This window comes from Myiozetetes cayanensis, unplaced genomic scaffold (assembly GCF_022539395.1).
Source record: "Myiozetetes cayanensis isolate MyiCay16 unplaced genomic scaffold, myiCay2020 scf23, whole genome shotgun sequence".
NCBI lineage: Eukaryota > Metazoa > Chordata > Aves > Passeriformes > Tyrannidae > Myiozetetes > Myiozetetes cayanensis.
This window is the reverse complement of record NW_026087445.1, coordinates 9,207,288-9,226,721: the sequence shown is the minus strand read 5'-3', so window position 1 is coordinate 9,226,721 and position 19,434 is coordinate 9,207,288. Positions and strand designations below refer to the sequence as shown.

Sequence of the window (19,434 nt, the reverse complement as noted above, 5' to 3'; positions counted from 1 at the left end):
TGAGAAGAAAAAAAGAAACCAAACCCAAAGCCATTTGTTATGGCAGAACATCTTTTTTCTCGTAGAACAACACCAAAATACCAAAATTTCTGTTCTGAAAAATGTCTAAAAAAGTCTTCCTATTTCCTCTGCTAAAAGTTTCCACCTCCTTAAGCAGAGGGAAGGCGGTTAACAGGAAGGTCCCCATGTGGGAGAATTCAGACTGTGCACTGAGTGCTTGTTTAAGGTGTGAAATTCCCATTAATCACTCAGATTGCAGCCAATCACCAACAGCACAAGCTCTCAATGCTGCAGTACTGGAAGGCACAAGGTGAATCACTTTGTTCTCGGGTTGTGCTCAGTCTTGTCACCAAATTCATAAAGAGGGTGATCTTTAAGACCTGCAAAGATCTGTGAAATTCGGTGCCAAATCAGGGAACACCACAACTTTATTTTACAATTGTTGATGATCGGGAGGCAGCAGCGCTCGTGTTCTTCTCTCCTCATCAAGAGAAACAGCACCCTGCAGTTCACTTCATGAACCACTCTGGAAGCAGGCAGTGACATGAACAGTTCCCACGTGGAGCGAGAAGTGTTGCAGATTACAGCATTTCATGTTTCCAGTTTTCTTTGGGGATGACAGGATGGAGACTCTGGTGGACAGGGTGTGTCTCCTGGGGTCTCAGATGATGCTTTGGGGGGTAATTACCTGTCCAACCCAGCAGCATTCTCAGGTAAGCACCACTATGGGACTGATCTGAATTCTTAAGTATTGATGCTGATACTGGTGCTGCTGGTATTTGCAGCATCAGAAAGACAAGTGTGAGGCTACAGCCTTTCAGTGAGCTCCATAAATCACCAGGCTCGTGGTTTAAGGAATTCTCAAGTTTTTCAGACTATCCTATGATGTGAAGTGGCATCTTCTGCAATAACCATAAAATAAAAGTGAACCTCTTTGCCTGATTAAGCCAAAGATCAATCTTGAGACTCTTAACTAACAGAATTAGCTTGGAGTCCTGTGTAAAGGAGAAGCTATGGTGGCATGTCCAGGACTCAAAGGAATGCAAGGAAAACAAACAAAGCAGCTGGGAGGTAAAAGCAAGATGAACAAAAGCATCAAGAAATGTTCAATAAAGTCTCTGTTACAACTGCTGCTACAGAAAAGAGGAGCACCCAGCCCAACAGGCAGAACACAGGATTTCTTTAAAGACCAAGATGCAGATGTCAGTCTCCTGAGATGGTGGAATACCTCCTTCCATCTCCCATAAAGGACACACTAACTCGACTCACTCTAGGAGGGATCCAGTTTTCAACACGTTAAAATGACGGAATTTGAAGGGATTACCTTACTTGTGCTTAAAGACTGCTGAAATACAAACTGGGAGGAAAGCTGCTTCTAAGTAGCAAAAAAAAAAAAACATAAAACCAAAAAAAAAAAAAAAAAGTAGAGAGTGACAAGGGTCTCTTTTCAGAACAGCACTTTTACAAGTGAGAAGATGTCAGTGCCCTTGCAGTTCTCACAAGCCTTCCACACAGGCTTGTGTTCTCTGATTCATGCCAAGTTGTTAGTTATAACTACACTTCTACGTGTCTTAAAGGGAACATTTCAAATTGGGGAAAACTTTGAATTAACAGATCTGCTCCAATCAATGTCTGCTAATACTGCTTTCTACCTGAAAGCTGTGACAAAATCACAGTTCCAAGTCCTTGACAGTCAGTCTGTTTCATCCTAAGCACTCCATGGAGGATTCTGCAAAGTGGGAAAAAACCCACAGGTAGTGATGGAAAGAGTTCTTACTCAACACCTAATTACCACCTCTGACATCAGCAACGCAGAAATTACTGGCCAATCTGATTCTTGAGTAAGTTCTCCCTTCTGTCAAGTTTTCCACAATAAAGAAGTCCCTCTTTAAGCTCTGTGGTTAGTTTGATTTAGAAGAATAGGGAACAAACTCAGGTTATTGATTCTTACCTTCAGTCCTGTTTTTTCATCATCACTACCATTATTTGTAGATGGTGTTTCATCCCCTTGCCTGGAAACCAAGACAAAATCTTCACTGTTAAGAGTGGATACCGAGTCTGAAGAGACACTGATTTTTCCAACAGAAGCCTTGTCATCCATGACTTAAAAAGGAAGTTCGATTCATGAATGAGATTAAATATGTTATAAACTCCTGAAAAACAAAAATCATAAAAATACTTATATAAAACTTCATCCTAAAACGCTCAAACGCTTCTTTTCAGAAATCTGCTGACTGTTTATAAAAAGTGGCTCATCTGACAGCACAACCAGGCTCCAGCTCCTCTGTCAGTGTCCACTCACAGGCCTTCATCCAGCTGAGCAGCACATGCTATCACAGCACCGGTTCCACAGCTCACAGAAGGGAAGTCAATAAATCTCTCTGCAGCATTTCAGTTATGTCAGGCACCGCTTCCTGCACATCACACAAAACAGGCCCTTGCAACACACACTACACTTGCTGACAATTAAGGCCAGGACTGTAAAATCCATTTACTTTCTTCAGTTCCTATCTGCCCTCACCTGTGCTCACACAAGAACTACGTTTTATCTACCAGAGCTCACCGTAAGCTGCACTCACACCCTTTCCCCCCAAACAACAGTTTGACCTAATTCTTGGTGTTTTGTGATTAGGATGTTCTAAAACCTTGGGACATACAGCATTTTATGAATCTGTGCTGAATCTTCTGTACTGTAAGGAGCAATAAAAGCAAAGACTTCCAAGAAGCAGGAAGAACAGCGTAGGCTGGATCAGTACTGAGAAGCAGAGCCAACAGAGGATTTTAAAAAGCTGGAACTGGCACTGAGAGGCATTTGCAGAAAGGAACAAAAGGTGAAGTTCAGCTGCACACCTTGAACTCTACAGCAGAGGTTCCCAGAACCCATGGCTCAAAACAGACTGCTGTGATAAAAATGGGCAATTAAATTTCCCAGAACCCCAAATATACCCTTACCACAATGGCTCAGGTCTTTAGAAACTCCCAAGCATGACCAAGCTCAAGTGCTGTTTCAGCCTCAAGTTCTGCCTTCCAACCTGGCAGCACCATCCCAACCTGGCTTCCAACAGAGCAGCCAGAGCAGGGAGAGCCCTGGCAGAGCCAGGGGCACAGCTCCTCCCATTCCTGGCTGAACCAGGAACAATGCCCCAGCAGCAGCAAAGCCTGCTTTCCTTTCTCTCCATGCCCTTCTCCCTGCAGCCACCAACACAACATGAAGGCTGCCAGGAGGACGATTTTCTTCCCTCTCTGGTTATTTTTAACTGATTAACAACTGAGCCACTTCATGCTCCTGGAACACATTTCACTGGAAAGCCAAAGCAGAGAGGAAGAGGAAGAATGGATGTGGTTTGTCCATGAATGACAACACACTTGTGACTATTTGGTTTCATTTTCAAAAGGATCTCAGGTATTTATATATTTATATATCCTTTTCAAAAACATTTTAAGACAGGAATTACTGGCTGAGAAATTTAGACATTTTGAAAAGTTTTACTCACAATATGTGTCTATCTGGTATTACTCACATGTATCTTAAAGACAGGGCAGAGTTCTTATTTTTAAAGATGTTTTTCTTTAAAGAATTCCTATTAAAATATTTCTATACAAGCCCCCTATTGCTCTATCTATATAATACACAGATCTCTGAAAATACCTAAGACAGATATCCTGAAACACAGACTAAAAATAAGCTTCAAACACAAAGTACCCCCTTGGCTTTACTGTTTTCATTCAAACAGAGCAAACTCATCTGCCACACTGACAGCAGTAGAAGAGCAGGCTTTGATCTCAAGCAGCTGTAAAGATCATCCAGGCAACGATCAATTTAGCTCTTTATTTTGGTACAGTGTGTCTGTCTTGAAGTGCTAATTTCACCTATTTCCCAAGTCCCTCAGTCTGACACCTTTCACCACCATCACCTTCAATTCAGTAACAAAGCACCCTGTGCTTTTCCAGGCTCCTTGTTCTGCCAGGTAAACAAACCCCACGCAGGATCCCGGGCACAGCTGGCCCAGCCCAACCCACAGCAGTGTCACAACATGGACTTGCAACAGCTGAAGGTCCCGACGAGCCCAGCTTTGCCATCCTTACAGCGAGCGAAAGCCTCGCTGAAATTACACAAGGTAGGAGGGCACAGGAGAGGGGACAATGAGACAACTGTAAGAAGCTTTTGTTTGTTAGTGCTGTAGCAGCAAGGAAAGCTCAGTTACCCAGCTGGGCTGGAATCACCCACAGAGGTTCATGGGACTAAAGCTCAAACAGGTAAGGTGCAAAAGTAGTCTTAAAATTCTGCCTGAAGTAAACCAAAAGTTCTCTATCCCCACTCTTTGCTTTGCACGGGTTTTATTTCCTCCATTCCTTGTTATCACTTTGTTCCATGTAGATTATTACCACACAGGTCACTTTACCTGCATCAGTGGCAGGATCCCCACCAGAAAGCCTCCGAGCTCATTAAAATATGGGCCAGCCTAGAAGGGCACACATCAAAGAGCAGCAGAGCAATTAGTGTGGCTTATGACTCCTGTGGAACCAAAACCCAAGAACAAGCAGCAGCAGTGACAGTGCTCCTCAGTAATACCTGCAACTCACCTCAGAACCAAAGCTTTCTGCTCTGGAGAGGCAGAGGAAAGGCCCTGGCCGAGCACAGAGCTCGAGTTTTAATGTTCCTCAGAAGTCTCATCCCTTACAAGGAAACACTTTGGTTTGCTCCAACACAAATAAAATCTGAGCTTCTCAATTCAGCACAGTTTAGTTCCTGACACAAAACTACACCCCAATAATGCAGCATTCGCCTGAAGGTGTCTTTACACTTCCATGGCAGATGGAGTGTCCGGGTAACCCACACCAAGAGGCACACTTTTACCAGCCTCTTCCGCTGCTCACCTGTGTCATTAAACGGGTGCTGTGGCCTCTCCTCACACAACAGGCTACTAGAAAAAGCTGCAAAATGAGAAAGTCAACACAGCTGGCTCTTGGGTCACTGCTTTAGATTTAAAATTCTAAATCTCAGTGCAACTCCCCTTTGCCACTGCTGTCACACAATCCCTGACTCCCTCTGTGCAACGAGGGAACAGCAAACACCTCATTCACACGCTAAAACCTCAAACAACTGGAAAACAAGCCTATCAAAGCTCAGTCAGTTACACACATTCATAAAATAGTTATCCTTTATTTTCCTACCCTTTCCCAAATATTTGGCACCTGGCCTGCAACCTGTGATCAAAGTTTTCCTTGTAAGTACTGCCAGAATGAATTTAAAAGAGCCTAAAGCAAACACAATATACAGAAAAACAAAGAAGACCTTCCATTTAACATTACTGTAAGAGACTGAGGCTTTAATGCCACCTTGAGACGCGTGTGACAAGTGAAGCAAGGCACTCCTAACTACGGCTGCTCTCACTCCATTTCTAAGGACACCTGTTTTCTGGTGTTTAGAACATCCACAGCCACACAAAAAACAGAGGGTGATTGGAAAAATCAATGCTTTGCACGTGAACTTCTTGGACCTTTGAGTCACCAGCAGATGTAGCACCCTTAGCACTGAATTTACAGTGAAATACAACATAAAATGTACTCAAGTTCTGGGTTTCCAGGGCAGAAAAGAGAATAAGCATGAGAACAGGTAAGCAAACTAGGGAGGAAATGAGATTTTTTTTTCCCCCATTCATATCTTTCTCAGCTTTTGTACTTCAGCTGCAGTTCCTGAAGCGACTTCACAAAGTTCCAGCATATCTGATGAAGAATGCACCAGATATAGAACCATATAGCAATATTAACTAAATTACTGAAGAACAGAATAAGTCAAGAAGCTGCCTTGAGAAGCAAAGTCAAAAAGCTTGGCATGCAAAATAAACTTATATTCTCTAGCCCCAAAAATATTAGAATGTGATAAAACATTGAAAAACATGGAAAACAAGGAGGTGGCATGCAGCAAAGACATGAGGTGACTGAAATAACTAAATATAATGTATTTTCTGTTTTACTCCTCTGGCTTTAGGCACAGCCTAACAATAAATCCAGTATGGTTCAATTTAAACATACAAAGTTCTGCTTTCCAAGTGTTCATCATTAGCATCTTGGTGTGGGTGAACAGTGGAATTTGTGGCAGAGTTCAGCAGCTTCCCAGTGCACTTTGCAGAGCTGGGTTGTGACCAAGAATTCAGTATTCTGGAGGACCTGGAGCCCTTACAGCCTTTGATTTATTTTACCTGCACAACTCAACTCACCGAGGGCACACTTGTTTTACAAATACACAGTGAGTCCTGGAAAAAGCCTGGAAAATGCTCCACAAGCCACAGATGTTCCCAGTAATTTCAAGAGCCAGAAAGAGAAAAGATACTGTTATTTGGAAACAATACTGTGTCCAATTTCACCCCCCTCCTCAGAGATCTCTGGAAGCTGAGTGAATGATGAGAACTGTATGCAAAACCAGGCACCAGACAAGACACAGGAGTTAAACTATTGCAATCTTTGTTAACAATCCTTAGCAGGTTCACAGTTTGACATCATTTTGCTTTCAATCTTAATTTGAACTATCTGCTCAGGGGACAAAACTGCAATTTTAGGCTCTTGTAACAAGCAAATGCCCCGGCCCAGAAACGTGTGGCTGGTCCTGGGAAACCACAGTTTATAAAAGAAGTGCTGACACTGCCTTAGCTGGCCCAGCACAGGAATGTCACTGGAATGAATTGACCACGAACAGTTGGTTCATCCCCTCGCTGCAGCTGATGCTCCCCCAGCATCAGGCTCATCTCACATCTCTGCCCCGGGGAGCTGGGACAGGCAGGACACAGCCCAGGCCGAAGGCTGGGATGAAGGCAGGGATAAAGGCAGTGCAGCCAGAGGCTACACGAACTCCAGGGATGATGCTCCATGTGCTTCTGGAGTTGCTCTCTCATTAGGATTCAAACACAAGCAGGGAGTTACGCTCTACCAGACAACCTGAGAGCTTTAAAATATGCTGTGAAAGAACTGAGAAAAAAGGAGCTACATTCGGTGTGTGCCACAAACACTGCCTGCACTTAGGGCTGGAAAAGGAAAGGAAATCCCTATGCCAAGCTCCATTTGTTAATTTGTTTACTCTGTACACAAAAATAAGTTTGCTCAGGTCCTTGACCTTCTAATGTTAAGTAGAGGCCTTTAAAAAGAATCCAGTGTTTCTACAAGTCAATCAGCAGTGGGCAGTCCCTGTAGGTACACGTCTTCTAAGCAGCCAAAAGACTCAGAAATCACATCAAGCTGTGCTTTAACAAAACCTCTAAGTACAACAAAACTGGGAACAGAGCTCAAGCCATACCTGTACAACAGCATGTGCATGCACATATAAGAAAACAGGTTTGCACTACTTGTTCTACAGCTTGTATTCAATCTTTTCCCTCTCTCCAAACCTCCAATGAGTACTTTTGCTCCTTCTCCCCTCTTCCCCGAAATGCTTCCATCAGGCAAAACTACACAGATATAAACCACAAAGTTTTCTTCCAGCAGTTCAATTTCCACTTCATTTTTGCTTATGAGTGCTTTTAACCCAACTTAGCACAGTCAGCTCATATTTCATTTTCACCCCTAACTGACAAAATCAGACCCTTAAAATTATTTTCTGGGGATGCTTTAACTGAAACAAACAAACACGTCCTTGACAACAGGAAGGAAAAAAAACATCCGAGAGAAACACCGAGGTTACGGTACATGACAAATAGACATGCCTGGACGCAATGAAATGCCATATGTTGGGATCCACCTGGAAGCAACAGGCAACAACCGACCGGGCCGGGACGCGGGGAGGGGACGCGGGAGCGCGGCCGGTCCATCCGCGCCAGCCCCGCGGAGCCCGGCACGGGACGCGGGAGGAACCCGGCGGGCCGGGCCGCGCCGGGCGGGGTCCCGAGGGCACTGCCAGAGGTCGCGGCGGGTCAGCCCTGTGCCCCACCCGCAGCCGGACAGCACGGGCCGGGCCCGGCGCCCCCCGCCTGCCCCGGGGCTCGGCCCGGCCCGCCGGGACCCGGGGCGGCCTCACAGCCCCGCTCCTGCCGCCCCCGCCCCGGCCGGGAGGGGGACACGGCCCGGGGACGACGAAGGGACCGGGGCGCAGGAGGGGCCCCCGCTCCCACACGGCGGGCAGCGCCGCGGAGGGGAGCGGAGCGGGCAGGGGGGGCACGGGCAGGGCGAGCCCCGCGGCAGCACAACCGCACCCACCCCAGCCAAAGCACCTACCCGGCCAAGGTACCGAGCCGGCCAAGGCACCTACCCGGCCGCCGCCGCCGCCGGAGCCGGGCCTGGGCCGCCGCCCCACGTGACCGCGCGGAGGGCCGGCCCCGGCGGCGCTTCCGGGCGCGGCTGTTCCGGCGGGCGGACAATGCGGTTCCGAGTGGCCGTGCTGGGCTGCGGCGGCGCCTGTAGGTCCCGGCGGGCCGGCGGGGCGAGGGCGGCGGCCGCGGAGCGCGGCTCGGAGCGGCCCGCGGCCCCCGCTGCCCCCGCGGGCCGCGCTCGGAGGGCGGCCCGGCCCGGCCGGGGGCGCGGCGGGCGCGGGGCCGCCCGGGGGCGCGGCGGGCGGCCGGGCCCGGCCCGGCGCTGGGACGGCGGCTCACGGCGGGTCTCCTCCTCTCTAGGTCCGTAGGCGGAGGTCGGAGCGGCCGCGGGTGCCAGCGCGGGGACGCGGCCCGGCGCTACAGGTACCTGTCCCTTCTGTGTGTCTGTCTGTCCGTCCCTGCGCGGGGCCGGGCCCGGCGCGGGCAGCCGCTCCCACAGAGGGCATCGCGGCTGGGAATTGCTTGGGAAAGCCGCGCGGGCTCCCGGCCGGGACACCCTTTCCCGGTCCGCGGGAAGTGCGTGTGAGCAGCCGGAGCCGCCGCGGTCGGTGGAGGCCGAGGAAGCACGTGCTTGCAGCGGGGAGCCCTGCCCGCCCGGCCCGCAGCGAGCCTTGGGCTGCCGCCGTCCCGAGGAAGGGCTCTGGGGTTCGCGTGATGCGCTTGCAGATCAGGAGGAGTGGAAACTGAACGCGTGCCAAGGCACAAGTCACAACTTTTCAGTCTTCAGTTCCTCACGATGCGGCTCTTGCGGTCTGCCAGGGACGGGCTGAGGGGCTGCAGTAGCTGTGTCTGGTTAACAGCTGCAAACCCAAACAACTCTGATTATTGAGAGATGCTTCTGAAAATGTTCCTCTTTGGGTTCTTCTTTGAACCCTTGTCTTGTGTGTACATGCATTTCACTGGGCACGGTGCCATTCCTGTGTGCACACCCAGCTGATACTTCATGCCCCAAGAGAGCAGTATCTGCTTTTATCTGTAAACTTCAAAGCTTCCTTTCGAGCTTTATGTGGTGTTTGTAACAGTTGGGAGGTGTAAGTTTTGCTTTGTTTTGTAATTTTATCTCACCAAATCTTGCATCATTTAGCCTCCTGTGATTTCTTCACTTCCTGCAATCACAGTGTTCTGGCAGGGTTGTGTAAACACTGTTTCATCAAGAATCAGTGTAGTCTTATAAATTCTTAAAAGAACTGTTGAAAGGCAAAATAGTGATATTTGTTTTATGGGAGATCCACTGTTCTTCATTCCAAGTGCTACCAAACAAGAACAAACTTCCTAGGGAAGTGATCTTCCAAAGAAGAAGACAAGAAATAAAACTGCCCTTATTCCCCAGGTATTGAAAACAGAGAGCCTAGAAGGGGCCATACTGAAGATCTTTTCCTGTGATCTTCCAAAAACCCAAACCACCACACAGCAAACCAACCCCTACAGAAAACCCTGGAAGACTGTCTAAACTGATGTGTGCTGTGGGTATCAAAAATCTTGCTAAAAGCACACAGCTTCCCTTTAAATTCCAGACAAGTAGCGTGGAAAACATCTCAAGTCTTTAGGATACTGCTTCAGGAGAATTTCTGTCATAGCACCTCTACTTTTTATTCAGGCTTCATTAAATTAAAAACAGGTAAAAATTACTGTAAGGCAAGATATAAACTTGATTTTTTTTTTTTTTTTTACTTGTAACAGACTTCAGTGTGTATTTAGGAAACAACATCTGATAAACACCCACTTTATGTTATTACTTTAAATCTTTCTAACCTGCCTTTTGGAAAACAAAAAAGTTCTTAATGTTTTTTTCCTTGCTGCTTTTCCTTAGGTGTGCCAAAATGTCAGAAAGATCGGATATTCTTCACTTCAAGTTTGACAACTACGGAGATTCGATGTTACAGAAAATGAACAAACTGAGGGAAGAAAACAAATTTTGTGATGTTGTGGTCCATATAGATGATGTTGAAGTTCACGGGCACAAAATTGTCTTTGCTGCTGGCTCTCCCTTTCTGAGGGATCAGTTCTTACTGAACGACTCCAGAGACGTGAAGATCTCTATCCTGCAGAGTTCGGAAGTGGGGAGGCAGCTGCTTCTCTCCTGCTACAGCGGCATCCTGGAGTTCCCCGAGATGGAGCTGGTGAACTACCTGACTGCTGCGAGCTTTCTGCAGATGAGCCACATCGTGGAACGCTGCACCCAGGCCCTCTGGAAGTTCATCAAACCGAAGCAGCCGCTGGAGAGCAAAGAGTGCGAACAGCAAAGCGACTCCTCGGAGCTGAAGGAGCATCAGGGAGATGACGACTCTCTGCAGCAAGACTCGCCTTGCATCCAGCCCTCGGAAGACAGCATGGACATGGAGGACAGCGATATCCAGATCATCAAGGTGGAGTCCATCGGGGAGGTGGCAGAAGTTAGGAATAAGAAGGATCAGAACCAGTTTATTTCTTCCGAACAAACTGCCCTGCATTCCTCAGAGCCTCAACACTTTGTTATCAACTCCACTGTTGAGAACAGAGCAAGTGAAATCGAGCAAAACCACCTCCACAACTACGCCCTTTCCTATGCCGGCAGCGATAACATCGTTCTGGCCTCTAAAGATATGTTTGGGCCCAACAACCGAGGGATAGACAAAGGCCTCCAGTGGCACCACCAGTGCCCAAAGTGCACGAGAGTATTTCGGCATCTGGAAAACTATGCTAATCACTTAAAGATGCACAAACTATTTATGTGTCTGCTCTGTGGCAAGACGTTCACTCAGAAGGGCAACCTCCACCGGCACATGAGAGTGCACGCAGGCATCAAACCATTCCAGTGTAAGATCTGTGGGAAAACGTTCTCTCAGAAATGTTCCTTACAGGACCACCTCAACCTGCACAGTGGGGACAAGCCCCACAAGTGTAACTACTGTGACATGGTTTTCGCCCATAAACCCGTTCTGAGGAAACACCTTAAACAGCTGCATGGTAAAAACAGCTTTGACAATGCCAATGAGAGGAACGTGCAAGACATAACGGTGGACTTCGATTCGTTCACGTGCAGCGCTGCTACAGACAGTAAGGTCTGTCAGCAGGCTGATGCCAGCCAGGTACTGGATGCAGGGAAGCTGCCTCAGGCTGTGCTCAGTTTAAGAAACGATAGTACCTGCGTCAATTAAGCAATTAAAACCCGCCCTGTGTGGGGATCGTGACTGAGAGGAGCAGACCGTTGGTTCGGGTTCTTCCCCAGACCAGTGGTGTGCCCCGAAAGGCTACGGATGGTTGGATTGCAAAACCTGGCAGGTCTTCATCCATCGTTCTTAGTCTTACTTGATATTTTCTGTGAATAGCAATCCTCCTTCAGGTTTCTGTCTGTGTCTCTACTGTGGATTATGGGGTTAATTATTTCATTTCTCTCTGATTAGGAGACTCAAGACTAACACCTTTTGAAGGACTGTTGCTGTGGGCTGCAAGTAAACCATCTGCTGTACAGTTAGAGGCCTCTCTGTGTCTGGGCAGATGGAGGAAAGAGCAAGGAGGACAAGTCTGTGAGAGAAGCCGATTTTTTTTCTTTTTTTTTAAAGCACTGGATAACTGAAAACACTCCATATACTTAAATTTAAACTTACCTCTTAAAATTACCTTTCTCTGATCTTACCCCTAGACTCCTACAGTTAAAATGAAGTATTTTTGTGTCACTTTTTTGCCCTTTCTAAACTTATTTCAAGAAATTTCTGCTGCCAATCTTAATAGCTCTCAGGGTTTTTAACCTCAACATGCATTATGAAAAGATGGAAACCCTAAATGATTTGGCAGGGTTAGCTGATCATTGCATGGAGCTGTTCAAACTGAGGGTAAACTGCAGCTCTGGAATGTGAGAGGCTGGTGCCTGGAGTGCAAGTCTGACCCATTTCTTATGCTGGCATACCTGGGATTTTTAAAGGGCACTCACCAGCGCATGTACTGAGACAAGCTAAACACTTCAAAGCTAAAAATTATCATCCATCTTCCATAAGTTTTGCAGCACAAACCACAACAGCTGTTGGGTTTAAGGCAAAGCTGGAGTGGAGAAATACTGCTTTTTGACACTGTGAAAAGAATCTGTTCTTAAAGCTGCAATGAATAACAACTCCATGCTTTTTTTTTTTGCCTTTTTCCCCCCCCCTTAGTTCTTGAATGTCTCTCCTTGATGTCTAATAAGGGCCACATGTCAGCTAACTTGAAACAAAAATACCTGCTATAAGAACTTAAGCAACATAAAGTTTTTTTGATTTCTTGGACATTTTTTGAAGTGGCCTGCAGAGTTGGTGACCATTAGTGTTTTACAGAGCCTAGGGTGAGGTATAGGTAGCACAATTTCTGCAGGTTAATGTATCAGCTATTGACTGTACTCAGCAATACCTCTTGTATTACCGCCTTAAACATCCAATGTAGCGGGAATGGCACGTGGATTCTGGGATTACACTGTATTGCTTCTCAAAAGTGCCGTGGAAGGATCCGCATCCCAGTCGGGCTGCCAGCAGCTTGATGTGTCTGAGGCACACCATTCCCAGCAGAACAGCACTCTAAGGACACTGAAGCGCAGCACAGACCCATAACCGAGCGGCTGATCCTTGGCACAGAACTGCTCTTTGTGTTTGGAGTGAGCGTCTCTTGCAGTGCAGCTCTTTTCCACAGGGTTTGCCACGAGGCTGAGATTGTGCTTCCTAGCGAAACGTAGCACTGCCGGTGTGTTTGAGTGAGGGGTGGGCGTGAAAGGCTGCTATTGTGTGGTTGACAAAGCTAAACAGGTATGACCAAAGGTGCGCTCGAGCAAAAAGTGTTTCTCGTATGTCATTATCAGAAGTTGGTCTTGCTCTTCGGTTCTGTGTGTGCCAGGATGTCCTTACACAGACAGTTCACTGAGGGACGATAAAACGTGTTGATGTTGCAGAAAGTTTTCAGAAATCCACATACTTTGAAGTAGAAAAGGAAGGTGATTCTGTGAATCGGTTTTTGCAATTGAGTTCTTGAACTACTGTACTTGACTGTTACACGAACTCTTACATGGACAGCGATGAAGTAAGCAATGGAAATGGCATCAGGGCATTCATGTTTCAAGTTGTAGCAAATATATTTAGGCATAAAGTCTAACTATATGAAACTTTTTAAAATTCTTGTTCAGGTTCCTGGGGCAGAAAATGGGTTTGCATGGGAAGAACTGTTTTTCCTCTTAAAGCCACCTGCTTTCAGAATTGTTTTGAGCTAAATTTGACCATGACAGTTCAATCTGACACCTGCATTCTGCCTTAGGGCAGAATCTTCTGTATTGTGCAAACATTTGGATAATCTTATTCACCGTATGGAAAAAGTTACAGCACTAATGTCAAAATGAAGATAGACATGGAGAACAGGAGCTGGAAGGTACGAGTGAACAATCCGACCCAATACGAATATGGACATGAAAAAGAAAATGGTCTTCTGCCAGAGAAAGGAATAAAACTGTACAAATGCTAGAAAGTGGCAGCAAAATGGACAGTATTCAAAGTTTTGTCTATCTGGGAAGTATTGTTTTTTGTGGATTTATGAAGCTGTAATATTACTGTGAGGAAAATACAGCTTGTTGAAGTAGCTGTGGGTGATCTGAAGCTGATATGAAGAAACAAGGGGTTTCCTAAGAAACAACAAGAAGTTTTTTGGGCAAGATGTATAGGTTTCTAATCTGCCTTGTGCTGTGGTGATTTGAATGTCTGAGAAGGCCAAGACTGCTGGTGGTTCAGTTAAAGGCTGCTGATGTCATTTGGAAAAAGCAGAAATGCAGAAGACTTTGGTCAATGAAAGTGGACACATCTGTTGGATGAAAAGTGACTTCTGCTATGGTCTGTGCTTTCAGCCTGGCAAAAGGGTGCAGACCAAAAGATTTATGGAGGAGATGGCTGCATGACTCCAGAAACACAGATCTAAGGGCACTGGTGGTAGAGTTCATCTAAGATCTGCCCCTATATGGAAAGACAAGAGTATAGAAGAGGTACTAGAAAAGAAAAATGTGGTTAATGCTTCTTCTCTGAATTACAGATTCAAATGGAGTGAGAATTACTGTAAATGGAATACGCAGAGGCAGCTCGGTTATAGAAGATGAACTTAATTGTCCATGTATGTAAAATGTTGTCTTCATTGCAATGTCCCGAGTAGTGAAAGACTAGATCCATTGGTTGTTGCTACTGATGCTGCATATTCAGATGAGGACTATGGCAGTTATCATAATCTGTGTGTTACTGTGTAGAATACTATTTGCTGGTAAGTGGATAGTCTCACAAGTTAATGTGCTGTACAACTTCCTGCATATCCTAAAAGTAACTGAAGTCTATTACAAAAATATTTTAATAACTCCTCAATATATTAGGATTTTTTTTTTATGTTGGCATTTTATTTATTTATTTTATATAGAAGAAGGAATTCTTAGAACTCTTAGGTTTGCCAGAGGTTTGGGCTCACCACTTCTCTGAGTGGCTGTAGCTTGTGTAGCACGTGTTTCTGTAGTACCCGCTGCAGCTGCACAGCCTCCTGCATAGATCAGGGACGAGTGTTTCCTTAATTTATTTTTCTTTTAGAACACAGGTTTTGCAAGTTAGTTACCGATAAAACTGAAGTGTCAGTCTTTTTCTCCCCTGGCTTTTCGGCAAAACTTAGCTGCCGCTGAACTGTTGTTGAAATAACTGACAAATTAATTGTGTGGGGCTGATGTTGGTTCTGGAGTCATTGGGAGGAGTAAAGGCGAGGAGGGAGAATCAAAATGTGATACAAACCGAAACTGTTGAGAGAATTCTAAAGTGATGCTAAATGTTGATTTTTTTAAAGAGGGGGAAATAGTGGTGCCTCCTGACTTGGCAAGGGGTGAGAAGAAGGCAGGACATTTTTCCTTTGAGATTGTATAATCGATGGACTGAGCATTAGCTACCTCTTCAGTGACTGGGCAAAAGTCTTACACTACGTGTGATAACCAAAGCAGGCGGGGAGCAGCCAGCAGCCCGTCCGGGCGGCGGTTTCTCCGTCCTCCCGGCACGTCCCGGCTGGCGGCGAGGAGGAGCCCCGGCCGCCGCCCCCGGGATGCCTTAGGGGGGCCGACGCGTCGCTACCTCTCCCGGTGCCGGTGCGGTGTCCCCCGGCGGCAGCCGCTGTAGCAGTGCCAAGTCTTCTAATAAACGTGCTGCTAACTCTGTGTGCCGCCGCCTCTCCTTCCCGGCGCGGGCGGGGCGGGCGGGCGGAAGGGGCGGGCGCGGAAGCGGTTCCGGGGCGCTGCGGCACCGGGGGCAGCGCGCAGGGCTGGGGACCGGCCGGGAGCGGGGAGAGCGGGCGGGCTGGGAGCCCGGGACAGCGGGTCCGGAGCCCGGGACAGCGGGCCCGGAGCCCGGGACAGCGGGCCCTGAGCCCCGGGCAGCGGGCGCGGGGCCCGGGCAGCGCCCCGGGAGTCGCTCCGGCGGCGGCCGCGGGTCCCGCCATGGCGGCGGACTCGGAGGTGCTGCACTTCCAGTTCGAGCAGCAGGGCGATGCCGTGCTGCAGAAGATGAACCTCCTGCGGCAGCAGAACCTCTTCTGCGACGTGTCCATCTACATCAACGACACGGAGTTCCAGGGGCACAAGGTGATCTTCGCCGCCTGCTCCACCTTCATGCGGGACCAGTTCCTGCTCAACCAGTCCCGGCAGGTGCGGATCACCATCCTGCAGAGCGCAGAGGTGGGCAGGAAGCTGCTGCTGTCCTGCTACACGGGCGCGCTGGAAGTCAAGAAGAAGGAGCTGCTGAAGTACCTGACGGCCGCGAGTTACCTGCAGATGGTTCACATCGTGGAGAAGTGCACCGAGGCCTTGTCCAAGTACCTGGAGATCGATGCCTCCATGGAGAGCTGTGCCCAGGCTGCAGAGGGGTGCCACTCCTCAGATGCTGAACTGAGGAATGGGGACGAGGCTTTAGATAAAGACTGTGAAATAATTGAGATCTCTGAAGACAGCCCAGAGAATGAAGAATACCCAGTGAAGCAGGAGGAGGGGGATGGCCCACGGCCCGCGGCACAGAGCTTGGTGTCGGAAAGGAAGGACACAAAATCCCCAGAAATATCCACAGTGGAAATCGGGTATAAGGATGACGAAATCTGTATCTTCAGAATGGATTCCATGAGTGTAGCAAATGTAGAAAATGATCATTTTCCTCAGCCTTGCACTTCCTCTAAAACAAATTTGTATTTCCCAGAAACCCAGCACTCTTTGATAAACTCTACAGTTGAAAGCAGAAATACAGAAATGTCAGGAAATCACTTTCAGGCTTTTGTCAGTGACAACCCAGAAGGAACTTCCAGTGGGGTGAATGGGTTCCAGAGCCTGGAGGATTCTGGCAGCTCATGGAGGCACCAGTGTCCCAAGTGTCCGAGGGGGTTCCTGCACCTCGAGAACTATCTCAGACATCTCAAAATGCACAAACTCTTCCTGTGTTTGCAGTGCGGCAAAACATTTACGCAGAAGAAGAATCTCAACAGACACATCCGGGGGCACATGGGGATCCGGCCCTTCCAGTGCATGGTGTGCCTCAAGACTTTCACTGCCAAGAGCACACTCCAGGACCACCTCAACATCCACAGCGGGGACAGGCCCTACAAGTGCCACTGCTGCGACATGGACTTCAAGCACAAGTCTGCTCTCAAAAAGCATTTGACTTCTGTTCACGGGAGGAGCAGCGGCGAAAAACCAAACCTGAACGCTATTACAAAGGTTAAAATAGACTATGATTGACAGCTGGGTGGCTGTGGAGTCAGGCTCCACAGAAAGCTCCTGGCTAGGGAAATTCTAGGTGCAATTCCAGGTCCAGATCCCCATGCAACAGAGAGAAGCACAAACAGGTGACTGGTGATCCAAGACGGGCCTTGGAGCAGCAAACGTGGCTGTTCACTTAAGGTTGCTGTTGCTGTCAGTGAGAAAAAAAAAAGGTGTTTCCTAATTGAAAGTAAACTGCAAATGATGGGAAATTATTTCATGCTTCTCTCCTATTATTCTGAGCATGTTCTGGTCCCCCCCAGTGATGGTTTACATTCCTGGTTTCAAGGGCAGGCACCTCTGACTTTCAGACTATTACTGATACTGCAATAAGCTGAAGCCTGAGCCATGGTGTTGGTGACAACAGCTGAGGGAAACAAACAGCTGTTTGTGTTTATTCAGTCCCATCCAGTTCATGGATCATTTATGGTGAAGTCATCTCCTTCCTTGCCCAAACTTGGCTAGATCTTTCAACAGAAAGAAGGTGTGTTTTCATACCCAAATCTGTGATGTTTAAGAAAGGACACAGAACAAAAACTTCCTTACAAGGAAGCTTTCAAATCGCCTCTTGCAAATAGAGAATTGGTAAAAGAGAAGTAACCAAACAGTTCATTTGTAACTGGATAGTCCCACGAGAAGGACTTGCTTTTAGTTTAAGTTCTGAATTTTTATAAACTTCCTTCTAATAGTGGTTTCTTTCTGTCATAGCAGTGTTTTGCAGCTGTATTTGAGTAATTTCAATTAAGTTTAGTCCTGTTCATTGAGTTGTAATGTTTGCCCTCATTTTTTACAGATGTTAGATACATACACTCGTGTGAAACTCAGCTGTGTGCTCTTGGGTAACCACGGTTTTAACATTCATTTTGAAAATTAGCAACGGCTTAGACATAGGGGTCTCATACTCTGATCTGTGACGCGGTAACACAGTAAGGATGTGTTTGCATAGGTGTGTTTGTGCTTTGTCAAAGCTCATTTTGGTTTCATTATGATCATCGAGAGCCCTGCGATGCAGAGTCTGTATCCTGAACGTGTCTTTGACTGGTACCTGTTTCTTCCACTTAATGTGATATGAATAAAGAGTTAATTCAGTTGTTAATATGAGCTATTACTACTTACAGTTAGCAAAAAGCAGTAGTTCTTACTCCTGTCTGTATCACACTTTCCTTCAGGTTTCAGAAGTGCTGTTACAAGGTCTTGCTCCGAGTGCAGAAGCCTGGCCCGAGTGCTTCAGAATCTGGCTGGTTCTAAAATCCAAGACAGTAGTTTTTAATGTCAGTTCACAGGTTTCACTTTGCTCCCCTGTGTCTGTGAGTGCACCAGCCACTGTCTGGGGTTTCACTGATCAGCTGCATGAGGGACTGGGTGTGTCCAGTGTCTGCCATGCTGTGTTACTGCCTCTTACAGGCATGGTCAGGTGTTCCTGTGGGTATTCCCCTCATGGGCACTGCCCTGTGTGCCAAAGGCTGATCTTTTGAGGTGCATCTTCTGTGGGAGCAGACTGCAAGTTATTTTGGTCGTGCATGCAAACATGGGAGGGAGTTGTGTTGTGTGACAGGCCACCAGCATGCTCTGTTCAGTGGCTGCAGTGTCTCAGTGACCTTTGTGAACAAACCCTGGTCTTGTGCACATGTTCACATTTAAGGTGTTCCCTCTCCCCTGTCTGTACATGTAACACGTCCTGTCATAACGCAATAAACGAAATGCAAACAAGGCATTGTTTCAGAAATACATCTCCTTTCTTCTGATCCCGCTTAGCAATCCTGTGCATACCTTAATACTTAGTGTTTGGGCTTAGCAATGGTGAGTAAACAATATGTGAGGGAAACACGGTGTTCAGGGGCAGTCATTTAGTAACGCCTTTCTCTGCCCTTCAGAGGGGTCTGTGTGACCCACTTGTGCCATGAACTCTTCCCCCTCTGGAATGGCAGCCCTGCACTGTCGCTTTGGGTAAGAAACTTGATTTCTGAGCGCCCAGAGGAGGAAGGTGCATCCCGGTTGCTCCGGGGGTGCCGGGATGGGGCCGGAGCTTCGTCCCCCGTGCTCCCCACACGGCTCTGGCCCTGGGCCCGCCGCCCTCACCGGCCCCCGCCTCCTCGGCAGGGACAAACGACGTGCGCCAGAGCCCACCTGCACTCCTCTCATCCTCCTGAGCGCCAGCGATAGCAACGTTATTAATTAAAAATTAAAAAGCACGACAAACAACCGGCACTGGCGGCCGCGGGGCGGCTGAGGCGACACCGAGCAAGGCGCGCCGCCAGGGGGCGCTGGCGGCGCCGGGCGGCGCTCTGGCCGCGCCCTCTCTATGGCCGCCGCCGTCCGTCACGGGGCTGGTCTGCGCCGCCGTCTCTGTGGTAACGCCCCGTCCCTCCCCGGCGGGGCGCGGTCACGTGCGGC

General features: G+C 47.8%; 3 protein-coding genes across 4 annotated transcripts in view; 2 read left to right on the top strand and 1 right to left on the bottom strand.

Annotated features, from left to right (window-relative positions):
• Window positions 1–8,302, bottom strand: part of RABGAP1 (RAB GTPase activating protein 1) — a 60,199-nt gene extending 51,897 nt beyond the window's left edge. Inside the window, exons 1-2 of one of the 2 annotated variants that reach the window (XM_050320172.1) lie at window positions 8,240–8,302; window positions 1,952–2,153 (exon numbers count right to left, since the gene is read on the bottom strand). In XM_050320172.1, coding sequence (XP_050176129.1) covers window positions 1,952–2,101 — 150 coding nt within the window. In that variant the 5' untranslated portion in view covers window positions 2,102–2,153; window positions 8,240–8,302. Of the gene's footprint in view, window positions 1–1,951; window positions 2,154–8,205 lie in introns of both variants that reach the window. The other variant, XM_050320173.1, reaches the window with a different exon arrangement.
• A 31-nt stretch (window positions 8,303–8,333) lies between these two features.
• On the top strand, window positions 8,334–14,653 carry ZBTB26 (zinc finger and BTB domain containing 26). The gene is made up of 3 exons (XM_050320106.1): window positions 8,334–8,387; window positions 8,601–8,663; window positions 10,111–14,653. The coding sequence occupies exon 3, from the start codon at window positions 10,121–10,123 to the stop codon at window positions 11,435–11,437; it is 1,317 nt and encodes a 438-aa protein (XP_050176063.1). The 5' UTR covers window positions 8,334–8,387; window positions 8,601–8,663; window positions 10,111–10,120; the 3' UTR covers window positions 11,438–14,653.
• A 990-nt stretch (window positions 14,654–15,643) lies between these two features.
• Window positions 15,644–18,756, top strand: ZBTB6 (zinc finger and BTB domain containing 6). The gene has a single exon (XM_050320164.1). It carries the CDS (start codon window positions 15,736–15,738, stop codon window positions 17,017–17,019), a length of 1,284 nt encoding a protein of 427 aa, XP_050176121.1. The 5' UTR covers window positions 15,644–15,735; the 3' UTR covers window positions 17,020–18,756.
• The last annotated feature ends 678 nt before the right edge of the window (window positions 18,757–19,434 follow it).

Coding starts and splice junctions, on each gene's coding strand:
- ZBTB26 (XM_050320106.1), top strand. CDS start 10,121: ATGTCAGAAAGATCGGATATTCTTCACTTCAAGTTTGACAACTACGGA.
- ZBTB6 (XM_050320164.1), top strand. CDS start 15,736: ATGGCGGCGGACTCGGAGGTGCTGCACTTCCAGTTCGAGCAGCAGGGC.